Source organism: Talpa europaea (assembly GCF_964194135.1).
Source record: "Talpa europaea genome assembly, chromosome: 13".
Classification (NCBI taxonomy): Eukaryota; Metazoa; Chordata; class Mammalia; order Eulipotyphla; family Talpidae; genus Talpa; species Talpa europaea.
Window position 1 is genome coordinate 51,464,715 of NC_140080.1, and position 22,292 is coordinate 51,487,006.

Sequence of the window (22,292 nt, forward strand, 5' to 3'; positions counted from 1 at the left end):
AAGTCAGAAGGAAAAAGAAAAATATCAGATGGTTTCACTTATAGGAGGAACATAGGGGAACCAAATAAGACATCAGTGTAAAAAAAAAAAAATACAAAACAAAAACAGACAATTATAAACCAGAGACATCCTGCAGGACAGGAAGAGAGAGAGGGAATAGGGGGGAGGGAGGAGCACAGGAGACTGGTGATGGTGCACGGGAACACTGGTAATGGAAATTCCATGGGGACAACACGGGTGGAGAAGGGGAGGAAAGCAAATATTTAAAAATGAACAATGATGTAAAAAAGAAATAATGTTTGGGCCTCCCCAGTGGCGCAGCGGTTGAGCGCTGGGTTGCAAAGCTGCCCGCAACCTCTGCAGCGCTGGTTCGATCCCCAACCGCCGGCAAGGGTCCCACATGGCGCGCAGACCTCTCCTGCCACCCGCTGCTCCCCTCAGCAGTGTACTTCGTCAGTCTGCCTGTTCTGTTCCCCACTCTGGCTCTGGTGAATTCTCTCACCCTCCCGTGCTTCTGACTATACCCAGTGCTTATAGAAATAAGTCTTTTTTTAAAAAAAAATTTTTTAAAATTAAAAAAATAAAATTGTACATTTCCACTTCAGGCATCATGGCAGGCCAACTATCCTGACTGAAATTCCTGTTCTAACAACTAATAATGCTGAATAAAATAAAAACTTAAATTTCACCAATATGCTGACAAGAAAAAAGGTATCCAGAATCAATAAACTCAAGGAAAATCCAGAGAGACAGGCAAAATTAGCTTCAGCGTTTCATAACCCAGAGTAGCAAGAAACCAAGCCTCAAGTCAAAGATGACCTTTAAAGCCAAAGTTAAGACCTATAAAATGCTATTACCTCTATATAAGGGAAAACTAGAAATTAAACTGTCTCTCAAAAAAAGGAACCAAAAAACCAAACCAAAAAATTCCTAGTCTGGAATTTTACATATTGGGAGGAAAGAGGAAATATAAGAAGAGTTTTCTTTTGGGTCAATTGTATTTCCAGAAGCAAGACAGAAGCAAAACAAATCCCATCCTGAATAATTCCTCCTTTAATGCAGACTTCAAAGAATTTCTAGAAGCAAAATTTCTAAGACATATGAGCTAGAAAGATATTATGGCTGAAAAAATATGATTTAATTAGGGCAGGAAGCAAATTACAGTTAACTAAAAAACTTCACACACTTGCATTAAGAATAGTTCTTTTTTTTGGCGGGGGGCGGAAGGGGAGGGACTGGGGTCAGAATGGGGGGGTTGCAAATGTATGGGGAATATAAAAATAAAATTTATTATTTAAAAAAAAAAAAGAATAGTGATCAGTTCTTGTTCCACATTCAAGCTAGTGATAAAAAAATCCATGACCCTTTAACGTGTTAAAGAATATACTCTAACAAGAAAACAGAGCACTACAATCAGAGATGTTTTTGAAGCCAGATAAGTTACTGCAAAATTGATACAGAAAAAAAAAAAAAAAAAAAGAATAGTTCTTTTTAAAGTATGTCAAAAAAGAAATCAAAATGCAAATTTGAAAATATTTAAAACTACATAAAATACTACTTCTCAAAACTTGTGACATCCAGCTAAAGCAGTGCTTAGAAAGACTATGATGAGTGTGGCCACAAACATTTAAAAAGTTTAAGAATATGTATGGAAAGAATACACCCTAAATTTATGATAGTGATGTTATCTCTAGGAATCAAAGGAAAGAAAAATGATTCTAGGTGGGGGCACCACTCTATAACTAAACCTTACTTCTACAAATAGTACTGATAAAAATAATTACACCTGAAATAGATGTGGCAAACTGATGAATTAAGTCTTGGTGGTTATTTTCCATAAGTATATGTAAATTACGTTTTTCACATTTTATGAGTTTTAAAGATGTCATCATCTCCTGGAATTAAATGCAAAGATGTTTAAAGATAATTTTTTTAAAAAATTTCTGGATATTTAGTTTTCAAAAAAACTTCTAAATGAATAATTCAGAAACAAACACCTATAGGACAGGAAACTGATATTTAAAATATTTTAAATACAACATCACACAACTTTAAATTCTATTAAGTAAAATACTCACATAGTAGTTGTCATTTATTTGAACCATTGGTGCGTTTACACAGGCTCCTAAACATTCCACCTCTATAAGAGTGAAAAGTTTATCAGGTGTAGTCTCCCCAACTTTTATTCCTAAAAATATAAATAATTACTGTAAGGACCAACTTTAACAAGAACACAATAAAGAGACAAAAAGTATTCAAGAACATCAAATGTCTTAAAAATTCTGTGTTAGTCTATGGGGACTACACTAGGGGGAAGCAAATATTGTTTAAAAATGAAGAATGATATAAAAAAATTAATAAAAAAAATTCTGTTATCAAAGAGCACTCAAAGATTTAAATGAACTTGTTTCTTTTAAAACAATCAAATTTAAGAGGGCTCATTTCCAGTGTTTGTTGTTATACAGCAATGCATCAGACTGCATTGTTTTGATCACTATAATTAACCTACTAAATTCAATCACTATCAGTTTGGCTAATGTCCGAAATTATTACGATTATGAGGAAATTAGGTACCCTCATATCTTTAGGGAAGGCATTTGGGGAAAATATAGTAAAATCTGACCCTGCAATTCTATTACTTGTAAACAACCTCAGTATACAATAGAGAGATATGCAAAGATGCATATACATAAAAGTAACTGAGAATAACTTTTAATAGAAAATGATGTAGACATATATGCTATAGTCAAAATAAAGCACAAAACCCACACATTACATTAATGTCCTTAATAATTAAAACAATTGAAATGACATAAAATCTGAAACTAATATATCCATTTATTACTAGAATTTGTACCTTAGAAGCGTGGGTGGGGTTTTATTCAGACATCTGTTTTATGTATTTCAACATCGCCCAACTATTTTCACAACATGCGAGTAACTTTATATTCAGTTGAGACAACTTCATTTTTTTTTTGACATATAGCTATAAATACAACTATGGCATTTTTCTATGGAAAAGTGTCCTTTCATTTTATAAATGCCACTTAACATCTTATTTAAAATTTCCCTTTCTGAAGCACTCTTACTATTCTTACATCATTCTTGTTCCAAGGATCATTTGAAAAATATATGGACAATAGAGTTACTTCTTTGTGTATCACATACTTTCACAAAATAAGTACAACTTAATTTTTAAGACAGTGAAAACTCCTAGAAGCTTTTCAAATGTTGTTAATGATTTATAAGGTGAAAACTCAGCTTTGAGGCTGAGAACTAAAGAAGAATACAAAAAAATAAAAGGAAATAAAAATGAGTAAACAGTAAAAAAAAAAAGTATAGGTAAATATAAACCCAAAAGATAAAACAGCTGAAAATTTTATGAGGAATTAGATTAAATCTAGAAAGACAATTCTATTTTTCATAAAAGCTATAAATATAATGTATCCCATACCAAGTTTTTTCTGGATGGCCTCCAGTATGCTGTCAGAGTTTCGAAGCATGCAAGGTGTAGTAGTGCAGACCTGTATGTGATACTTTCCAACTGGTTTTCGGTTATACATTGTATAAAAAGTTGCTACTTCATATACTCTCATTGGAGGTACTTGTAAAACTTCTGCAACCTAAAACATTAGGAAATTTTTTAAATAACATAATTACAATGTGTACTGAGCTTTAGTTAAGTTGTAAAAAGCATAATTTCAATATTTCTTCAGTTTGATGAAAACTTCTTCAAAAGCAGAAACTACACCTGTATTTGATATATACCTTCAATTTTTACAGCTACCTTACATTCAAACAGCACAAAGCCCAGGTGTAATAGTTACACCACTTTCTTCCCCCCCTTTTACTTAACCCCTTGTCTTTGCAAAAGGATCATTTTCTTTTTAATTCAAGTCTTTCACTATGAAGAATTTCTTTGATCACTTCAACTCTTGTATTTTATAATTTTATTTCATGAATGGCAAAAATTCAGTGGCCAAATGCCAATAAATTAAACAATTATATTTTAAACCTTTCAGTGATTTTGCAAAACAGCCTTGATGGTGCCGGGGTACTGGTATACTGAGTGCACAGAGTATGGCCAAAGAAAAAAGGTTCAGAATAAAAGCTCACCTATTGGTGCTTATTTGTTTTCATATCTACATATTTATATATATAGATGTACACCAGATATGGATACACAGCTCTCCAGAAAAATCTAAATACTTCTTCTATTTCCCATTATAAATCTTTCTACAAAATCTGGATTCTTACAGTTATTTATAGAAAATAAGTGTTTTACTTATAGGGCTTTAGGAACAAGGGAATTACTGAGCACAACACCCTTGGTTAGGGCAAGCCTGTTAAGATGATTTTTTTAGCTCTTGCTAGGGTTGGTTCATATACAGTATATCATGACTATAATCCTGACTACAACTTTCTACAGTCATCTAATATCATTAATCTATCATTAAGATGAATCTGTTTTATGATTTAATATCTGGCATTCTCAAAAATTATGCATGTATTTGTGGCTGGTCATTAAAGAAAAGCTTGTTAAATGGTTTTTCAGACGACAAATATATTGAACTTTCTCATATCAGGAATTCTAAAGTAAACATATTTTCAAACGACAACTAATCACAGCTCACTTGTGAAAGATAAAAAAAAAGTGTTAATTAATTCATAATACCAAACCAGGCAGATACCTCTTAATCTAGGGAGTCCTCTCAAAATACACACAGTGGAATCCTACCTCTGAAATAATTGGATAAATCTAGAGTAAAGCCTCACTTTCTAATTCGAAATGATTTTCCAGACTACTGCCACATATCTTGCTATGCCTTACAGATGACTAAGGAACTAATAAACACATGAGCTTCTGAAACTTTTATTCTAAGGTTGGGCTTTTCGGGGGTGGGGGGGGGGCTTACAAAGAAGAGTAACATTAAAACAAAAGTCTCAGGGTCTCCCTGGTGGCACAGTGGGTTGAGCGCCCGTGCTGTGAAGCTGTCTGCTCGGGTTCGATTCCTGGCCGTCCAGGGAGAAACCCACAAGGCAAGCAGACCTTGCCTGTCTCGCCCGCTGCTACCCTCAGCAGTGTCCTTGGTCCATCTCCCTGTTCTGCTCCCTGCTCTGTTTCTGGTGAATTCTCTCACCGTCCCATGCCTCTGACTGTACCCCAGTTCTTGTATAAATAATTTTTTTTTAAAGGCTCAAATGTAAAGTAGAAAGGATATTATATTCTGTTTCCTCCCTCTCACACATACACATACAATTTTAAATAAAATATTTTAAAAATGTTCTCAAATTAGTTTCTCATTTTATTTTGCTCTGCTCAGCTTGCCATCATTAAAAATGTGAATTTTTGCTACAAAAAAGTACCTATCATTGGAAATGTACCAAAAATCATTATTTAGAATACTGGTAGCACATTATAAAAATCAGTGTAATATAGAAAACCCCAAAGTAATTATTGAAAAAATAGCCACTTGCTATGCTTACTTTAGCACAGTACCAACCAAACTTGCTTCATGATATTCTTCAGAGTCAAAAAAAAAATACTAAGGGCCCACAACAGTGCTAGGGTACTGCACTAGTGCAAATTAAAACAACAAACTAAATCTAGACGTTACATTTAATATTTCATGTAATAAACTGAGGACATTCATTTTTCCAAGAAAGATAATGTTCTAGCCTAATAGTTACAACCATCTAAAATGTAGAGAGAGGTAAGAATAAGACTGGTCAAACAGAAATACACTGAATTGGAAATGGGTTCCCCCCTACTCTATCACTTAGAAATCACAACATAATAATTACAAGAGATCTACCTAGTCCAAATTTTTTACTGCAGATAAGGAAATAAGTCCAAAGAAAAAGTTAGCTCTCTTAGCTCAAAGTCAAACACACTTTCCATTATATTACATTGACTATAAAGAGTATTATGAAGCAAATTTGGTTGGTGCTGTGCTTAGTAAACATAGCAAGTAGCTATTTTTTTCAATAACTATTTTGTGATTTTCTATGTTACTTACATTGATTTTTATATTATGCTACCAGTATTCTAAATAATGATTTTTTGGTACATTTCCAATTATTATTATTAAAATTAATGATTTTAATTATTAATCTAATTAATTTGTTTTAGCAGATCCTTTTCTCTATAACTCTAGTGGTACATTAATTTTCAGAACATCCTGACAGCAAAATTATATATATATTTTAGATCTTTCATCTTTATTATGGCCATTGCTCTCAAAAACGGGGTGAAAAGAAAACTCTTTCACCATAATGCTTTTACTATTTCCTGCAAGTTTAAAAATTCCACCTTCTAAGGTCTCTAGATTACTAAGGGAACCAACAAAAACACAATTAGAGGAAACAAATAAATGGTTCAGGGGCTTCAACCTTCTAGATTCTAACTAGACTATCAAATTAATGACATCAAAGAAATTTCTAGATAAGGTCAGTTTAGATACACAATTACTCCCTTTCCAATCTAAGACAAAAATGAATTCATTACCTTGTTCATAGCAGAGATGGGCAACCATCCATTCTGTCTTTGGGCTAAATCCAGAACTGGAAGCACAGCTGCTGCTTTATGTCCTTCTGGGTAGTTCTTTACAATTGCTTCTATCCTCTTTATCAAAGAAAAAGCATCTATTTTTATATATCTGGAAGATACTAAATATTTTTTAAATCTACTATATAATGTTAATGCTGTCATACCTTATAGTTTTCTGGTGTGAAATCAAATGGAGTATCTGGGTTATTCTCAGGAGTATCTCTGTGCTATATATCATAGGGGAAAAAAGTTGTCCAAAATGATTAAAACCCTCTTCAAAAGTATTAACTTTGTACATTTTCACATTACTAGATAGTTTAATCTCTTAAACTTTAATTCCAACATGATATATACTGGCCTATCTTTCCATCAAAAAAATAGCTAACATTATCAAACAACCAAAATTATTAAACACATTTAATGAGTATGATTACCAAAGCATTATGAAAAGGATTCAACATTTTAGAAAAGTTTTAAAAATCACCCTTAAAAGGGTAAGAGTGGTTATTTTTGGACCAAAAAACAAAAAAGTGTTAGCCAACTTGATAAGATAATAAGATCTTTTAAGGTAATTACCAAAACATTAGCAATTATTGGAAGCCTTATAAAGTTGACACAAAATTTTAATTGTGAATATAAGTACATTTTCCCAAAATAGATCATGTCAGGTTGTCAAAGTGACACACTATTTTAGCAAGGGTACAATAACCACCATATCTTCTCCATATAAATAGAAACTAGCCAGAAACAAGTAGCTTTATTTCTTCTCCATGAAAGAGTAGGCCCCTTTCAAAAACTGACAAATAGCATGTCAACAGGAAATCAAATGAGTCACACTGAGATTAACACTTACATTGAATAATGTTTTGTATGTATGGTGAACACAGAGCTGAATCCTTTAATATGTTAATAACCCTTGCTTTTTCAAGGACATGAAAAAATGGAATGAAAACAATCTTTGGGCAATGATCTCAAATATGTCTTTAAACAAAAAATGACAAAATATAAAACAGGAAACTGCTTATCAATAACATGGCTAACTCATTTATTAAGATTCAGCCTGGAAATAACTCAGCTTACAAAACTGTACCACAAACCCAAAATCATACAATTCTACTAAATTTCCTTTAAACAACATTAGATTAATCCCTGAAAACTGTAGCTAGTCACAGCTAAAGGGATATATTATCTTATCCTTTCTGAATTATACAACTAAGCTGGAATGTTCATTGACCACTGCCTGTAATTAAAGCCTGGAAACCAAAAGTATAAAGCCAACTGCCAGTGTATTCACTGTATACTAAAATACGTAAGTTTCAAAGTAGTGTCATTTGGGGATTCCCCAAGTTGCAGTCTCAGAAATATTCAATGAGCCAATATGACTGATTATTAAAAACCCAAAGTATAACTAGAAATCACATTAGTGCAAACAGCAATTTCACCAAAGAATAACCTAAATTCTTATTCCCAGAGTTGACCTGGTGCCAATTTAAACATGAGAGTTTCAACTAGAACCACGCAGCATCTTTTGAAATGTAGCTAATTCAAAAAGCTGTATCTAAATTTCCACAATGGCAAACATAAACCAAAGACGTGTTAGTGTCTATGATAGTATGGATTATTATAGCAGATTCACTAAATTTTCAAGTCTTCACTCAAAAGAAACCTAAGTAATTACTTACCACAAATAAGGCTCCTCCAGCTCCATTTTGCACAGCCGTCTTATGCACATTCCTTATATGTCGTCCCTAAAATTTTAAGAAAGTTCAGTAAATCACAAATCTTAAATAATTTTTCATAAGGAAATAAAGATTCACAATTACAAAAAATGGAATGAACTAAAAGATCTTAGGAGATATGGTCTGCTACCTACCCTGCCACATCTATTAAAGGAGTTAGAGAGTAATGGAAACCCTAAGGTTAAGATTAATTGTGTGCCCAAAGTCACACACAAAAGTCAATGGAAAAAACAGAACCAAACCCAGACATCAAGTACTGTATCCTTTCTACTATATACTGTTGGCATACATCTGGAGACTTAATGTACCATTAAGTTACTGCTTTTCACTTTTATCTGAATCAAGTTGAATGCCAGCCTTCTCTTAATGTGGACCTTTATAAATGTTTTTATTCTGTACAAATGAGTCATACAGCATTGTACAAATGAGTCAACTGTACCCCTCTTTTTAATTCTTTACTAAATTAGTTGAGAAACTTTAGACAAAAAAGTAGTTTCAGAAGCTATTTACGATGCTATGCAGAGTAACCATGCTCAACTGTTTTGGAAGGAATCCATTTGATTACCCTCTCCAATGCCCTGTTGGCCATCCCCCCCTCTTCTTTACTTATACTCCCTGAATAGTAATTCAACTATTGTTCACAAATCCTCCAATTTCTGAATTCTACCAAGCACAGATGTAGAACACTGGATTAAACCAAGCGTGGAACTGGCAGAGTTGAACAATTCAAAGATGGCAGACATAATAAAAAAGTTTAAGCAGTGATATAATATCACCATAGATTTAACTTCAGGTACAGAATGTGACACATATATAAAATACAGGAGTGATAAATACCAATTTTAGGGTAGTGGAGGGTGGAGGGGAGAGATAATACAATCAGGGAGCAGTATACAAGGGGACTTCAACTGTGTTGGTTTTCTTTCTTAGGGAGCAAGTAGATACAGTGTCTATTATCTTGTTTTGTTTGGGGGTTTTTATTAGTGTCTGAAATAAGTAACTTATTTAAAAAAGAATGCAACACATATTAAAGATACAGTTGTTACTAAACTTTTATCCAATGTCTTCCAAATTGTTCAGTTAATATATTAATTATAATAAACACAAAGTAACTTCCATATCCCTGATTTGTCTGTCTAGAACCTGGACTGAGAGAAACATAAAAACTAAGGCCATAATTCCCAAATACCATAAAAACATTCTCACCATAAAGCTTTAAAAATTTAACTGAAACTAAATTTATAAGATAGTCTCTTACATCACTTCAGCTGAGGTTTTTTTTTTTAAGTCAAAAAGTGATTTTTATTGAGTAACACAGTAAGTTACTTAATTCATGGGGAGATCAAAAGATTTCATAATAAAGCAAGGAAGGGTTAATTTAAGAGTAGGAAAAGTACCCAATCCTTTCTTCTCTTCACTCTGAATCTTAACACTTTTATTTTTTTTTTTCCTGACTTTTTAATCCATGCCCCCACTTCAAGGTAGGTTGTCATCAGTGCTCCATTCTGTCCTAAATTCTTTCTACACAAGTTTCATATTAGATATTGTATCCATTCTGAACTCTATGCTGACTCATGAATTTCCTACACATTTTATCACAAAAATTAACAGCCGGAAGAAATCATAAATGCATATAAATCAATGAAAAAGTATGTAAACATGAAGAAAAACTTCACAGAACTCAGTTAATAAACTGACTTGTAATTAAAAAGAAAAAGCAATGTATAATGAGATAACATTTCCAGCTATCAAATAAGTAAAAAATTTTTAAAAGAGAATATTCAATTATGTTAAGACTATGAAGTAGATATGTGTATACATTACTTAAAACTGATACAACTTTTGATGAAAGCAAAGTAGATATGGTGTATGGGCAGACTATAATTTAACCTAGTAATTCTACTATAAGAAATTTATCCTAAAGAATAGTATAAAACATGGATAAAGGCTTATATACTAATATGTTCTCTGTAGTCTTTCTTATACGATAGCAAAACATAAGCAACCAAAAAGCTTAATATGGGGAATTTTTCATTAACTATAAATAATTCTAACAAAAATCACTATATAGCTATCAAAAATTACTATTTCCTAAAAATAGTGACACAGAAAGCAGTACTTGTGCCACAATCACAAATGAAAAAATAGACATAAGACCTGAAACCATAAAATACATAGAAGGAAATATGGCGAAACACTACGGGATTTGCACATCAAAGACATCTTTACAGACACATCACCCAAAGCAGTGATAGTGAAGACAAAGATAAACAGCTGGGACTACATCAAATTAAAGAGCTTCTGCACAGCAAAAGAGACAATAACAAAAACAAAGAGAAACCCCACCAACTGGGAGAACATTTTTGCACCCAACACTAATGATAAAGGACTGATCACAAAAATCTGCAAAGAGCTGATGAGACTCAGCAACAACAAAGAAAATAATCCAGTCAAAAAATGGGCAGAAGAGCTAAAAAGAAACTTCTCTGAAGAGGAAATGCAAATGGCCAACAGACATATGAAAAAATGTTCAACATCACTTGTAATCAGGGAAATGCAAATCAAAACTATCATGAGATACCATCTCACACCAGTGAGAATGGCACATATTAAAAAAACTAGCAACAACAAATGTTGGCGAGGGTGTGGAGAAAAAGGAACTCTTCTGCACTGTTGGTGGGAGTGCAAACTGGTCCAACCACTATGGAGAGCTGTGTGGAGATTTCTGGACCTACTAAACATAGAGCTTCCATATGATCCAGCAATTCCACTCCTAGGTATTTACCCAAAGGACACAGAAACATCAATTCCAAAGAGCACCTGCACCCCTATGTTTATAGCAGCACTGTTTACAATAGCTAAGCTTTGGAAACAACCCAAATGCCCAAAAACAGATGACTGGATCAAGAAGATGTGGTACATATATACCATGGAATATTACTCAGCATTCAAAAAAGATAAACACATGCAATTTGCAGCAACATGGATGGCGCTGGAAGGGATCATGCTCAGCGAAATAAGCCAAAAAGAAAAAGAAAAATACCGGATGGTCTCACTCATAGCAGGAATCTAGAAAACTTAAATAAGGGACCAGGAAAATGAATATAAGAAAGTGAAAATCAAAATCAACAAAAAACTATGAACCAGAGACACTTTTTGGGGGGTGGGGGGCGGGAGGGGAAGGATTGGGGTCAGAATGGGGCGTTTGCAATTGTATGGGGGAATATAAAAATAAAATTTAATATTTAAAAAAAAAAACCAACAAAAAAAAAAAAAGAAAAAATATCAGGGTTAAAATCTCTAAGTTAAAACAGTTTCAATTTTAGAAGTCAGTATTTGATCCCTATCTCACTAATTCAGGATCTCCAGGTACCTTTACTTAAAATAAAGCAACATAATCTTGAAAACTGGCCTTTCAGCCTATGTATTAGAAAATATTGGAAAATCTATTCTGAGAACTCTCTGGCTAACCTATAACCCTGGATATACACATGAGTTTACAGGACACTTCTATTCAAACAAAGCATTTTAAAGTCCAAATTGCTGGCCACAAACTACTGATTGAGAATGTCAGGAAAATGCCCTAAGTTATAAAAAAGAGCATTTCATTCAGATTGTTTTTATCAAGATGTGGATTTAGATAACCACTCTACCACTTACTAACATGTGACCTTACACAAGACATTTTTCTGTAAATCTCAATTCCTGCACCTGTGAAGTAGATTTTCACTTGAAATGTTTTGAGATTTGAATAATACAGTTTCCCTGAAAGTACTATATAACCTATTATATCATTATCATCTGCACAGCTGACATGGTGGTTAAATTTACATTTAGTAACTAAGAAATGCAGAATTTAAACAACTATATTTTAAGAAGTAAACAGATTTTTTTTTTTTAAGATTTATTTATTTATTTATACAAGCACTGGGTACAGTCAGAGGCGCGGGAGGGTGAGAGAATTCACCAGAGCCAGAGCGGGGAGCAGAGCAGGCAGAAGAACCAAAGTACACTGCTGAGGGGAGCAGCGGGCGGCAGGGGAGGTCTGCGCGCCATGTGGGACCCTCCTCCTGTGGCCGGGGAGCAGCCGGGGTTTGAACCGGAGCTGCAGAGGCTGCGGGCAGCTTCGTAACCCAGCGCTCAACTGCTGCGCCACCGGGGAGGCCCCTAAACAGATTTTTTTTAATTGTGTTTTGTTAGTTGACTAACGAGTCACTGTCATACGGTCACAAAAGAACAAATTACTGAATTTCTGACATTTGCACAAAACAATTTTTTATTATTTATATCTGTACTATGTCAATTTTCTAATAAAACATACATTAAATGATTGAAAAATACCATCTCTTTCCCCCACTGAAATCTTTACTTAAACTAAAAGAAAATGGGTAAGGAGTAGTGCTGGTGGGCAATTAATTTTCCACTTGCCTCAGGTTTCCACACATCTTTAGAGGCACTAGGCACTAGCAGTTTTTGTTCCAATTTTTTTCCGGGATTTTTGCAGAGAATGTCTCCACCTAGGGAATAGGTTGAGCAAGTTTTCTTGCAATCAGGATTGGTTTCCTCAGATGCAATGCACATTATTCACCTAGGCTCTCACTTCCATGGAATTGGAACAAGAAGTTTACGCTGCCTGCTGTACCCTGAGTAATAAAGTCCTCTGTCTCTGACCAAGGCATCTCAGTCGGCATCCATGAAACTCAGACAGGTAATTTGTTGGCTTGCAAGTAGGGTAAAACCTCAGACCCTTTATAATTCTTGAAAAGGTAAACTAAGTAAGATAAAATAAGCCAGTCTCATGCCCTACTGATTTTTCAAAATACAGAAAATATGTAATTATTACAAGCAGGAATACAATGAACACAGACAGAGATATCTAAAGAAACCTGTAACAGTGGTTGTCTCTAGAGAGGGGGATCAACGATACAGCATGGGAAGGAAATTTACTCTTAATATATACAATATATAGTAATATTTATCATAATCTATATTCTGCCTCTATTCATTACTGTAATATATAGTTTAGCTTCCCACTGTGTTTCTGGTAAGTCCTCTCACCCCCACACCTCTGGCCTGCACTGCACTCCAGTTCTTGCATAAATAAATAAATCTTACAAATACCCTATCTGCAGAGACAATACAACAAAGTGGCTAAAAGTCTCTTAACCAGTTTCATTTGTAAAACTGGAAGAAAAGCATATACTTTACAGGGTCGTTGTGAGGATTAAGAGCTATTTCATGTAAAGTGTCTAATGTGCTGCCTGGCACAGGTTAAGTACTTTATCAGCATTAACTATCACTAGCTATTATCTTTAGAGAAACTATGTGCCAGGCACAAAGCTTTTTACACATTACTTAATTCTTACATGCAAAGTGTGTATTATTTCCAGAAACGTAGAAATTTAAACAATCATGAAAATTTCTCAAGGTTACATCACTAATTAGTAGCAGGACTCAGATCATAGAGCTAATGATGACAAATTATTAGCTATTTGAATGGAACTATTTGATGATATCAAAGCTCTAGAACAGTAGATTTAGAAAATCAAGATTAGGAAAACCAGGTACACATATATAAGGAAACAGATCAGAAATGGAAAGGTTTGCCTCCTGTGGTTCACAATGTTCTTAGATAGAAAAGGATGCTTGTTTTTTTTTTAAATAAATGTCACTTTTCTGTTCCTACAGAAAATCTAAATATATATATATATGGAGATAGATATATATATATATACACACACATATATATATATTAGCATAACATTTGAGCAACTTAATTTCAACATGGGATGGTGGTGTCTTCAAAATAACAGGAATAGAACTAATTTATAAAATGAAAGAAGTAAGCAAAATAAAGAGGGTAAACTGACAAATATTAGCTCTTATTTTTTTTAAAGTTAGTCATCTACTGCAAGTTAGCATGTGCCATTTTCAAGCTGCACTTATATGTATTTATCTTTTAGGAACCTAACCTATCTTACATTCATTATAATTATCCACGTCAGATACGTTATATAAAGAAATAAATTAAAAGAGTGAAAGTTTGAATTAACATCTTTACACTCCCCAATGGACCATTTGAATCCATTTTCACTTTGGAATAAAGAGGCATCTGAGGACTAATTGGTCTTAGAATGATGCGAAATGGTAACTTAAAGGAGCTGTACTGATTCTAAAAGTAACCTGAGTCTCACTCTTTAGTCTTTCACTAGAGTCTAATTTTTCATTAAAATTTGAAATGTCTGGGCCTCCCCGGTGGCGCAGCGGTTGAGCGCTGGGTTGCGAAGCTGCCCGCAGCCTCTGCGGCGCCAGTTCGATCCCCGGCTGCTCCCCGGCCACTGGAGGAGGGTCCCACATGGCGCGCAGACCTCTCCTGCCGCCCGCTGCTCCCCTCAGCAGTGTACTTCGGTCCTTCTGCCTGCTCTGCTCCCCGCTCTGGCTCTGGTGAATTCTCTCACCCTCCCGCGCTTCTGACTGTACCCAGTGCATGTATAAACAAAAAAACAAACAAACAAACCAGCAAACAAATAAAAAAAAAAAATTGAAATGTCTGCACTACAATAAACTCCAACTGAATAAAGAATTCCAATCAAAAATTCACCTAACTTTTTTTAAATAAACAAGAACATAATCTGTTATACAGTACAGATATAAAAGTGGGTTTCAATTCTAGCTCTTCTCCCCGGCTGCCCCTTGAGTGTTTCAGAAAGAAAGGAAATTCACAGCAAGCAAACAGTGTAGTGTTTCTGTGGATTCAAGTATTGCGTTAAGTACATCAACATTTTTTTTGCTCCTCAAACATCTATGGCTATTTATTATATCCATTTTACTTTTAAAGGACATTGAGGCTCAGTGACAGTAATTTGCCCCATGTCATACAATAGTGATAAGGATGAATTCTGAGCCCAGGTGTTTTGAACTTAAATCCTCTGCTTTCTACTAGCCTTTCTCTTTTATAATTATTTGCAATTGTCCATTTCATATCAGGGTTGCCCTGTAACAACTGCAAAAGCACACAGTGACAAAAATTGAAAATTTATGTTCTTCCACCCATACCCTATCAAATCTTTTCAAAGGCCTTTTTTTTTTAATTGTCCTGTTGCTCAAATATTAATAGTATCCAAGTCTGCTCACCATTCATTACCAGATATCTATACTATAAAAGGCCACAACCAGGCAGGGGAACTGAAAGGACGAGGAAACTGAAAACAAAACTGACAGGTTCAGTAATTAGGTCAGAAAGACTAAGGTCTAAAGGGCTAAGGTTAGGCAACTAAAAAACAGTTTCCTCCTTTATTAGCAACAAATACTGGCAAGGAGCATAACCTTTTAGTGTACTCCAAACATTTACAGATTAAATCAACAAACCAAATAAACAAAATGCTCCTGAACGACTCTTGGGTCAATAAAGAAATATAAGAAATAAAAATTTATCTAGAGACCAATAAAATGGGGAGACAAGCTACCAGACCATACAGGGTTCCCTAAAAGCAACACTATGTGGGATGTTTATAGCAACACAAGCTCACATTTAAAAAAGAAAGATCCCAACTGACAATCTAAACTCTTGAGATGGGCCTGGAAGCCCTACCCTCAAGGCAACAGCCATCCAGTAGATAGGCACCCAAGTGTGGCTGCAGGAACCCCCAGGAGCCCCTGAAGCCCTGGTAGGAGCTCTGGAAGTCCCGCCTACCCTCAGCAGCAGTCCAGCTGACAGGAGCTGAGGAGTAAACCACAGGAAGCCCCACTCCTGCCTCTGCCCACCAGCCACAGCAGCCCAGGTACTGGGCAGATACATTCACACCCCAGTAAGAAAGCTCAGAAGTCATGGCAAGAGCAGTATGGTGAACCTATGTCTAGACCTAACCGAAAGCAGACAGTGAGAGAAAAAAATATTTGATTTTAGCCAAAAGACTGAGAAGCAATACCAAGGAGAAAGAAAAATAAATTCTGCAATTGAAGAAACTAGAAAAAGAACCTATGTCAAAAACCAGAAGAAACAACAGAGCAGAAATAAATGAAACAGAAAACAAAGACTGTTCAAAAAAAATCAATGAAAGCAGGAATTGGTTTTGAAAAAAATAAGCAACACTGACAAGCCACTAGCTAGGATTATGAACAGAGAAAACTCAAATTAATAAAACTAGAAATGAAAGGCAAAATTGCAACAGATAAGGCAGAAATACACAGGTTCAGAAGAACCTACTATATAAGTCTTTATGCAAACAAATTAGATAACCTACAGAAATGGACAAATATTTAGAGTCATATAATGAGCCAAGATGAAATAGCTTAAACAGTCTACTCCAGGTACTGAAATTGAAAAAGCAATAAAATGTCTCCTTAAAAACAAAAGTTCAGGACTAGATAGATGGCTTCTCCAGTGAAATCTACAACACCTTCAAAGATGTAATACCTATGACACTCAATCGTTTAAAATAAATCAGAGGAAGGAAAACTCAATACATCCTATGAGGGCAACATTACTCTGATCCCAAAACTAAACAAAGATAGTATGAAAAGAGAAAACTGTAGACTAATATCTAAATAGGAACTATAGGAAACTAGTATCTAACTTTCCTTAGATGTAAAAATCCTCATCAAACTAGCAAACCATATACAGCAACACAGCAAAAGAATCATCCATTATAATCAGGTAAGCTTTACCCTAGTGATACAAGGCTGGTTCAACAAACACAAATCAATGTCATCCAACAGATCAAAATAAAAGGAAAACCATAGCTTCCCTGGTGGTGCAAGGGGTTAAGCACAGCACTATGAATCAATCTGCAGCCTCTGCAGCATGTGTTCGCTCCCCGGCCAGGGGAGCTACCCACATGGTGCAGCAGACCTCTCCTGACTCGCTTGCTGCTCCTCTCAGCAGTGTACTTCGGTCAATCTGCCTGTTCGTTCCCCACTCTGTCTCTGGTCAATCCTCTTACCCCCCACATCTCTGGTCTGTACCCAGCTCTTGTATGCATAAATAAGTAAATCTTTAAAAAAATAATGAAGAAAAACCATATAATCATCTCAACAGATGTGGAAAAAGCATTTAACAAGATCCAACATCCATTTATGATAAAAACTCTCCACAAAATGGTAATACATGGAACTTCTCTAAACATTATAAAAGTGGTATATAAGAACTCACAATCAGTATCATACTCAATGGTGAAAAGCTGAAAGCATTCCTGCTAACATCAGAGGCAAGAATGGGATGTCCAGTATCACCACTATTATTCAATATAGTTTTGGAAGTTCTGGTTGAAGCAATTAGGCAAGAAAAAGACGAAAAGTAATCCAAATGGGAAAAGAAGTGAAACTGTCACTATTCACAGATTACATGTTAATATACTTAGTAAAGTCAAAGGACTCTACCAAAAAACTTCTAGAAATAACAAATGAACACAGTAGAATGGCAGGATACAAAATTAATACACAAAATCAGTGACACTTCTATGTGTAAAAATTGCATCAGAAGAAAGGGAACTAAGGAATACAGTACCATTTACAATCGTGCCAGTAATTAAACTTAATTAAGTTTAATTTGGGAGTAAACTTAATGAAGGAGGTGAAGGACCTGTAATATAAAGATACATTACAGGACATCTACCACAAAGATGTACTTGGGGGTTCAACCCCAATGGCAAGGGAAACAAAAGAAAAAAAAAAAGTGAGACTACATCAAACTTAAAACTTTTTGTACCTCAAAAGAAACCATCACAAAAATGAAAAGGCATCCTACAAAATGGGAAAAAATATCTGAATAGCAGACATCTGACAAGAGGTTAATCTCCAAAATTTACAAAGTTCTTACACAATCCAACAACAAGGAAACACCACAATCAAAAAAACAGGCAAAGGTTGGGGCCTTAATGATAGCTAAGTGTCATGGTGGTTAACTCCAGAGGTTAATAAGTGTCAGCACTATAAAGCTATCCACAGCCACTGCAGCACAAGTTTGATCCCTGGCCAAGGAGCAACCCCCACTGCGCAGCAGACCTCTCCTGTCTCACCCACTGCTCTCCTTAGCAGTGTATTTCAATCTGCCTGTTCTGTTCCCCTCTGTCTCTGGTGAATCATCTCAACCCCCCACACCTCTGGCCTGCACCCCAGCTCTTGTATGCATAAATAAATCAATCTTTAAAAATAAATAAAATCTTAAAAAGGTAAACTGTCTAAAATGCTAAGGAAGAAAAAGGTTCAACAATGGGTCTCAACCTCAAAATATGAGGCAACCCTAAATAATTAAGAGTTGATTGTTAAGAGAATTTATTTTCAAAAGTTGAAATGATTTTCAGAACTTTCAGCTGAAAGAATTAACCAGTAAAACTTAAGCAGAATTTTTTTAAGTTTAACTTAAGAATCAAATAAACACAAATGCCATATAAATTTAAGCTGCTTTATTTTCTAGTCCTAAGAACCAAAACTAAGTGTACACACACACACACGTGTTAAAATTTAATATTTGGTTAAAATTTAATAAACCCTTAGCCAGGAGAAGTCTAAATATATGTATTTTTAAGGCAAACCAGGTGATTATTTTGATCAAGCTTAGAAATTATTGCTTTAGAGCTTACAGTATCTATATCACGCTTCAATTTCTGGATTTTATGAACCATCTTCAAAATACTAGTGAGTCTAAGAACGAGGAATGTTAGGCAGTTTTTCCAACCCAGGATCTATGGAAGTCCTCAGGGATATTAAAGAATATTTAAGTCAGAGATAATAGGAAACTTCTTTCTCCATATTGAAAAATATTAAGAACATGTACTGTATATCACTAACATTGTTATCAGTGGTATTTTGTAAAGTGTAATTTTTTTTCATGGTACTACCACGATACTCCCTTAGAAATGAAACATCAGCTTTAAATATCAACTATTTTGTAACTGATCTCCACTGAAGTGATTTATTCTTCACTTTCCCTTTTTGAGCCTTAGATAGCTAAATTTTTATAAAGAGTCTAACTTCATCCAGAATCTGAAACACTCAATGGATTTTAGTTAGCATTTTCTACCTTCATTATGCTATTCTTTTTTTCTTTTTAAAGATTTATTTATTTATTTTATACAAGAACCAGGGTACAGGCCAGATGCGCTGGAGGGTGAGAGGATTCACCAGAGACAGAGTGGGGAACAGAACAGGCAGAAATACACTGCTGAGCAGCGGGTGAGACAGGAGAGGTCTGCCGCGCCATGTGGGACCCTCGCTGGGATCAAGGGGCGCTGCAGAGGCTGCGCAGAGCTTCACAGCGCGGTGCTCAACCGCCTGCGCCACCAGGGGAGAACCCATTATGCTATTCTTAAGGTGAAGAGTAGTAAAAATTGTGTGCAGTATTCCATATACATTATAAATCCTGTGTACAGGGTAAAATTATCTCCTGCTATATTTCCAACAGTCTACTGATGATTTTAAAATGTTTTTATTTTATGAAACATTAAACTGGTGTTAATCATGACAAAATCCAGAACAAAAAGCCTACTGAGAGGGAGAAGATGCTTGCATAGCATACATCCGATAATGGGTTAATAGCCAAGGTATCTAAAGAACTCACGCAACTCAACAACAAAACAACTACCCAATTTAAAAAATAGGCAGAAGATCTGAATAGAAACTTCTCCAAACAGGACAAACAGATGGCCAACAGGCACATGAAAAAATGCTCATTATCACATGCAATTAGGGAAATGGAGATCAAAAACACAGTAAGCTATCATCTCACACATGTGAGAATAGCTTACATCAAATACACTAACAAGTGTTGGTGAGGGTGTGGAGAAAAAAGAACCCTTACACAGTTGGTGGGAATGTAAGTTGGTGCAACCATTTTGGAAAACAGCATGTAGCATTCTCAAAAAACTGCAAACAGAATTACTGTATGATCCAGCAATATCACTTTTGAGCATGTGTCCAAGAATACGAAAAGTTATGTGCACCACAACGCTTACTGCAGCATTATTTACAATAGTTTAGATATGGAAACAACCTAAGTGTCCACTGTTAGATGACTGGATAAAGATAATGTGGTATAGATACACGACAGAATACTATTCAGCTATTTTAAAAATTGTTGTTTGTAGAAATATGGAAGGACTTTAAAGGATTATGCAAAATGAAACAAGTCAGAAGAAAGAAAAATATTAGATAATTTCACCTATATGTGCAAGATAAGTAAAGCAGATGAACAAACAAAACAGTAAAGGAATAAATATTGACAGCAGAAATGAGGTGGTGGGAGAAAGAAACAAGGACAGGAGAGGGCTAATGCATGATATTGGGTGTTTTGTTTTTAAATAAAGTAAAAAATTAAATTAAAAAAAAAAAGAATGACAAGATCTCTTCTATAGGTTGCAAATCATAACCCAGAATTTTATAAGGAAATTTTTCAAATTTCCCCTTTACTACCCTGACAAAAATCAAACTTTTCCCACTAAACCACCAGTTATATAATTCTGCAGTTTAATCCCAAACAGTTCTACTCTACAGAAAGAATTCATAGATTTGTCATGTACTTCTATGAATAGGTAGGTTCTACACCTCTCATTTCAGAAATCAAGTGAGGTTGATATTATAACTGATCCCCAAGGAACCTATTAACACTTCTTTATCGAGGGAAATGTCATTTTGTGCTTATATTTTGCTTCCTGTCTTTGTGTCAATCTGGTATTCTGACAACTTTTTAAATTATGCCTCTAAAATAGATCGAACAAAATAGTTCTTTTAATCCCATGGTAATTCAACATTAGATGGTTACTCAAGATAATGACATTTAAATCAAGGTAAGAAAAGCATTGCAGGGTTCTCTCACCTACTAATTTAGTCAGTCACCAAGTCCCATTCTCCCTAAACAACTTTTAAATTGCTTTTCCTGCTACACTGTGATTATTCCCAGTTCAAACTCTTCTCATTTCTCTCCCAGATTGCTGCAGTAGCGCTTTTCCCTGCCTTCCATTCTCACCCTTTTCCACATCTCTAAAGATTCTGCCCTAAAATTACAAAGACAGGAGGGGAGAAGAGGTAGTGTGGGAATCAATTTGATTATGCTCCTCACCTACTTAAAATTGTTCACCACCTACAAAATAAACCTAAACTTTGTGGTGACATACCAAGGCATTTGTGAACTTTTCCAACCTCATCTTCCATACCAGTTATTTGTTCTCCACCCTGCCACTTTCAAACTTCACTGTCCTTGTACATGTAACTATCAGTCTCAACACTCACTCTCACCTCCCTCTCATCCATCATGTCTGAATTTAACTTTCTCTTACCCATCTCTAAACCAGTCTCTAGTTTTGCCTAAGCTAAGTGAAATCATTTCCCTAGTACTCTCCTCACAATGTCAAATCCTTCTTCAATAGTATCTATTAAATTTTCACCATACATATCAATTTCCCTCAATAAACCCGTGCAACTTCAGAAAGATAGGTCAAAAACAAACACACAAAACCCAAAACAAAAACCACAGCAACTTGTAAACAAGCCCAGGTCTACTTAATCTTCAGCATGTAACAGTGACTCTTCAGCTGTCTCACTTACAAAATGAGATAGCACCCAGCAAAGTATCCCACACATAAAGTCACTTTCCCAACAAGGCAAAAAGGAAAATGCATTTAAACATAGTTAAGTCTTAATCCTTGATGAAAGAAATGTCCTACAGTTCATTTATAATGTGCTACCTGACCTTGACTTAAAAGTGGTTAGTCAAGTTTCCCCAGTGGCAAACCTGACTGGTAATGGTGAATGAACCTATAACTTTTTATTCAGTGTACTGGTCTGGTACTAAATAGTGCCCAAAGAAAAGGGTGCTTCAAGTACTTTCATCATGGAAATGGAGGATAAGCTCCCATCTCTAAAATGAAGATCTGAATCTGTAGTACGAAAAAGTGGTCTACAGAACCTCACTGAATAGAGCTGAAAGTTAGTTCACTTTCTTCTAAACTCCTGATGGCTGTGAGGGGCAGAACAATGGCACCCTCCAAAATACTTACATGCTAATCCTG

At 35.1% G+C, this 22,292-nt stretch overlaps 1 protein-coding gene across 2 annotated transcripts in view; it reads right to left on the reverse strand.

Annotated features, from left to right (window-relative positions):
• The window catches only part of NDUFV2 (NADH:ubiquinone oxidoreductase core subunit V2), a gene marked incomplete at both ends in the record, with an annotated part of 35,251 nt that overhangs the window by 9,117 nt on the left and 3,842 nt on the right, over positions 1 to 22,292 (reverse strand). For both annotated transcript variants that reach the window (XM_084252142.1, XM_084252143.1), the window contains 5 exons: positions 2,079 to 2,188; positions 3,455 to 3,623; positions 6,509 to 6,625; positions 6,715 to 6,777; positions 8,233 to 8,298. In XM_084252142.1, coding sequence (XP_084108268.1) covers positions 2,079 to 2,188; positions 3,455 to 3,623; positions 6,509 to 6,625; positions 6,715 to 6,777; positions 8,233 to 8,298 — 525 coding nt within the window. The remainder of the gene's footprint in view (positions 1 to 2,078; positions 2,189 to 3,454; positions 3,624 to 6,508; positions 6,626 to 6,714; positions 6,778 to 8,232; positions 8,299 to 22,292) is intronic.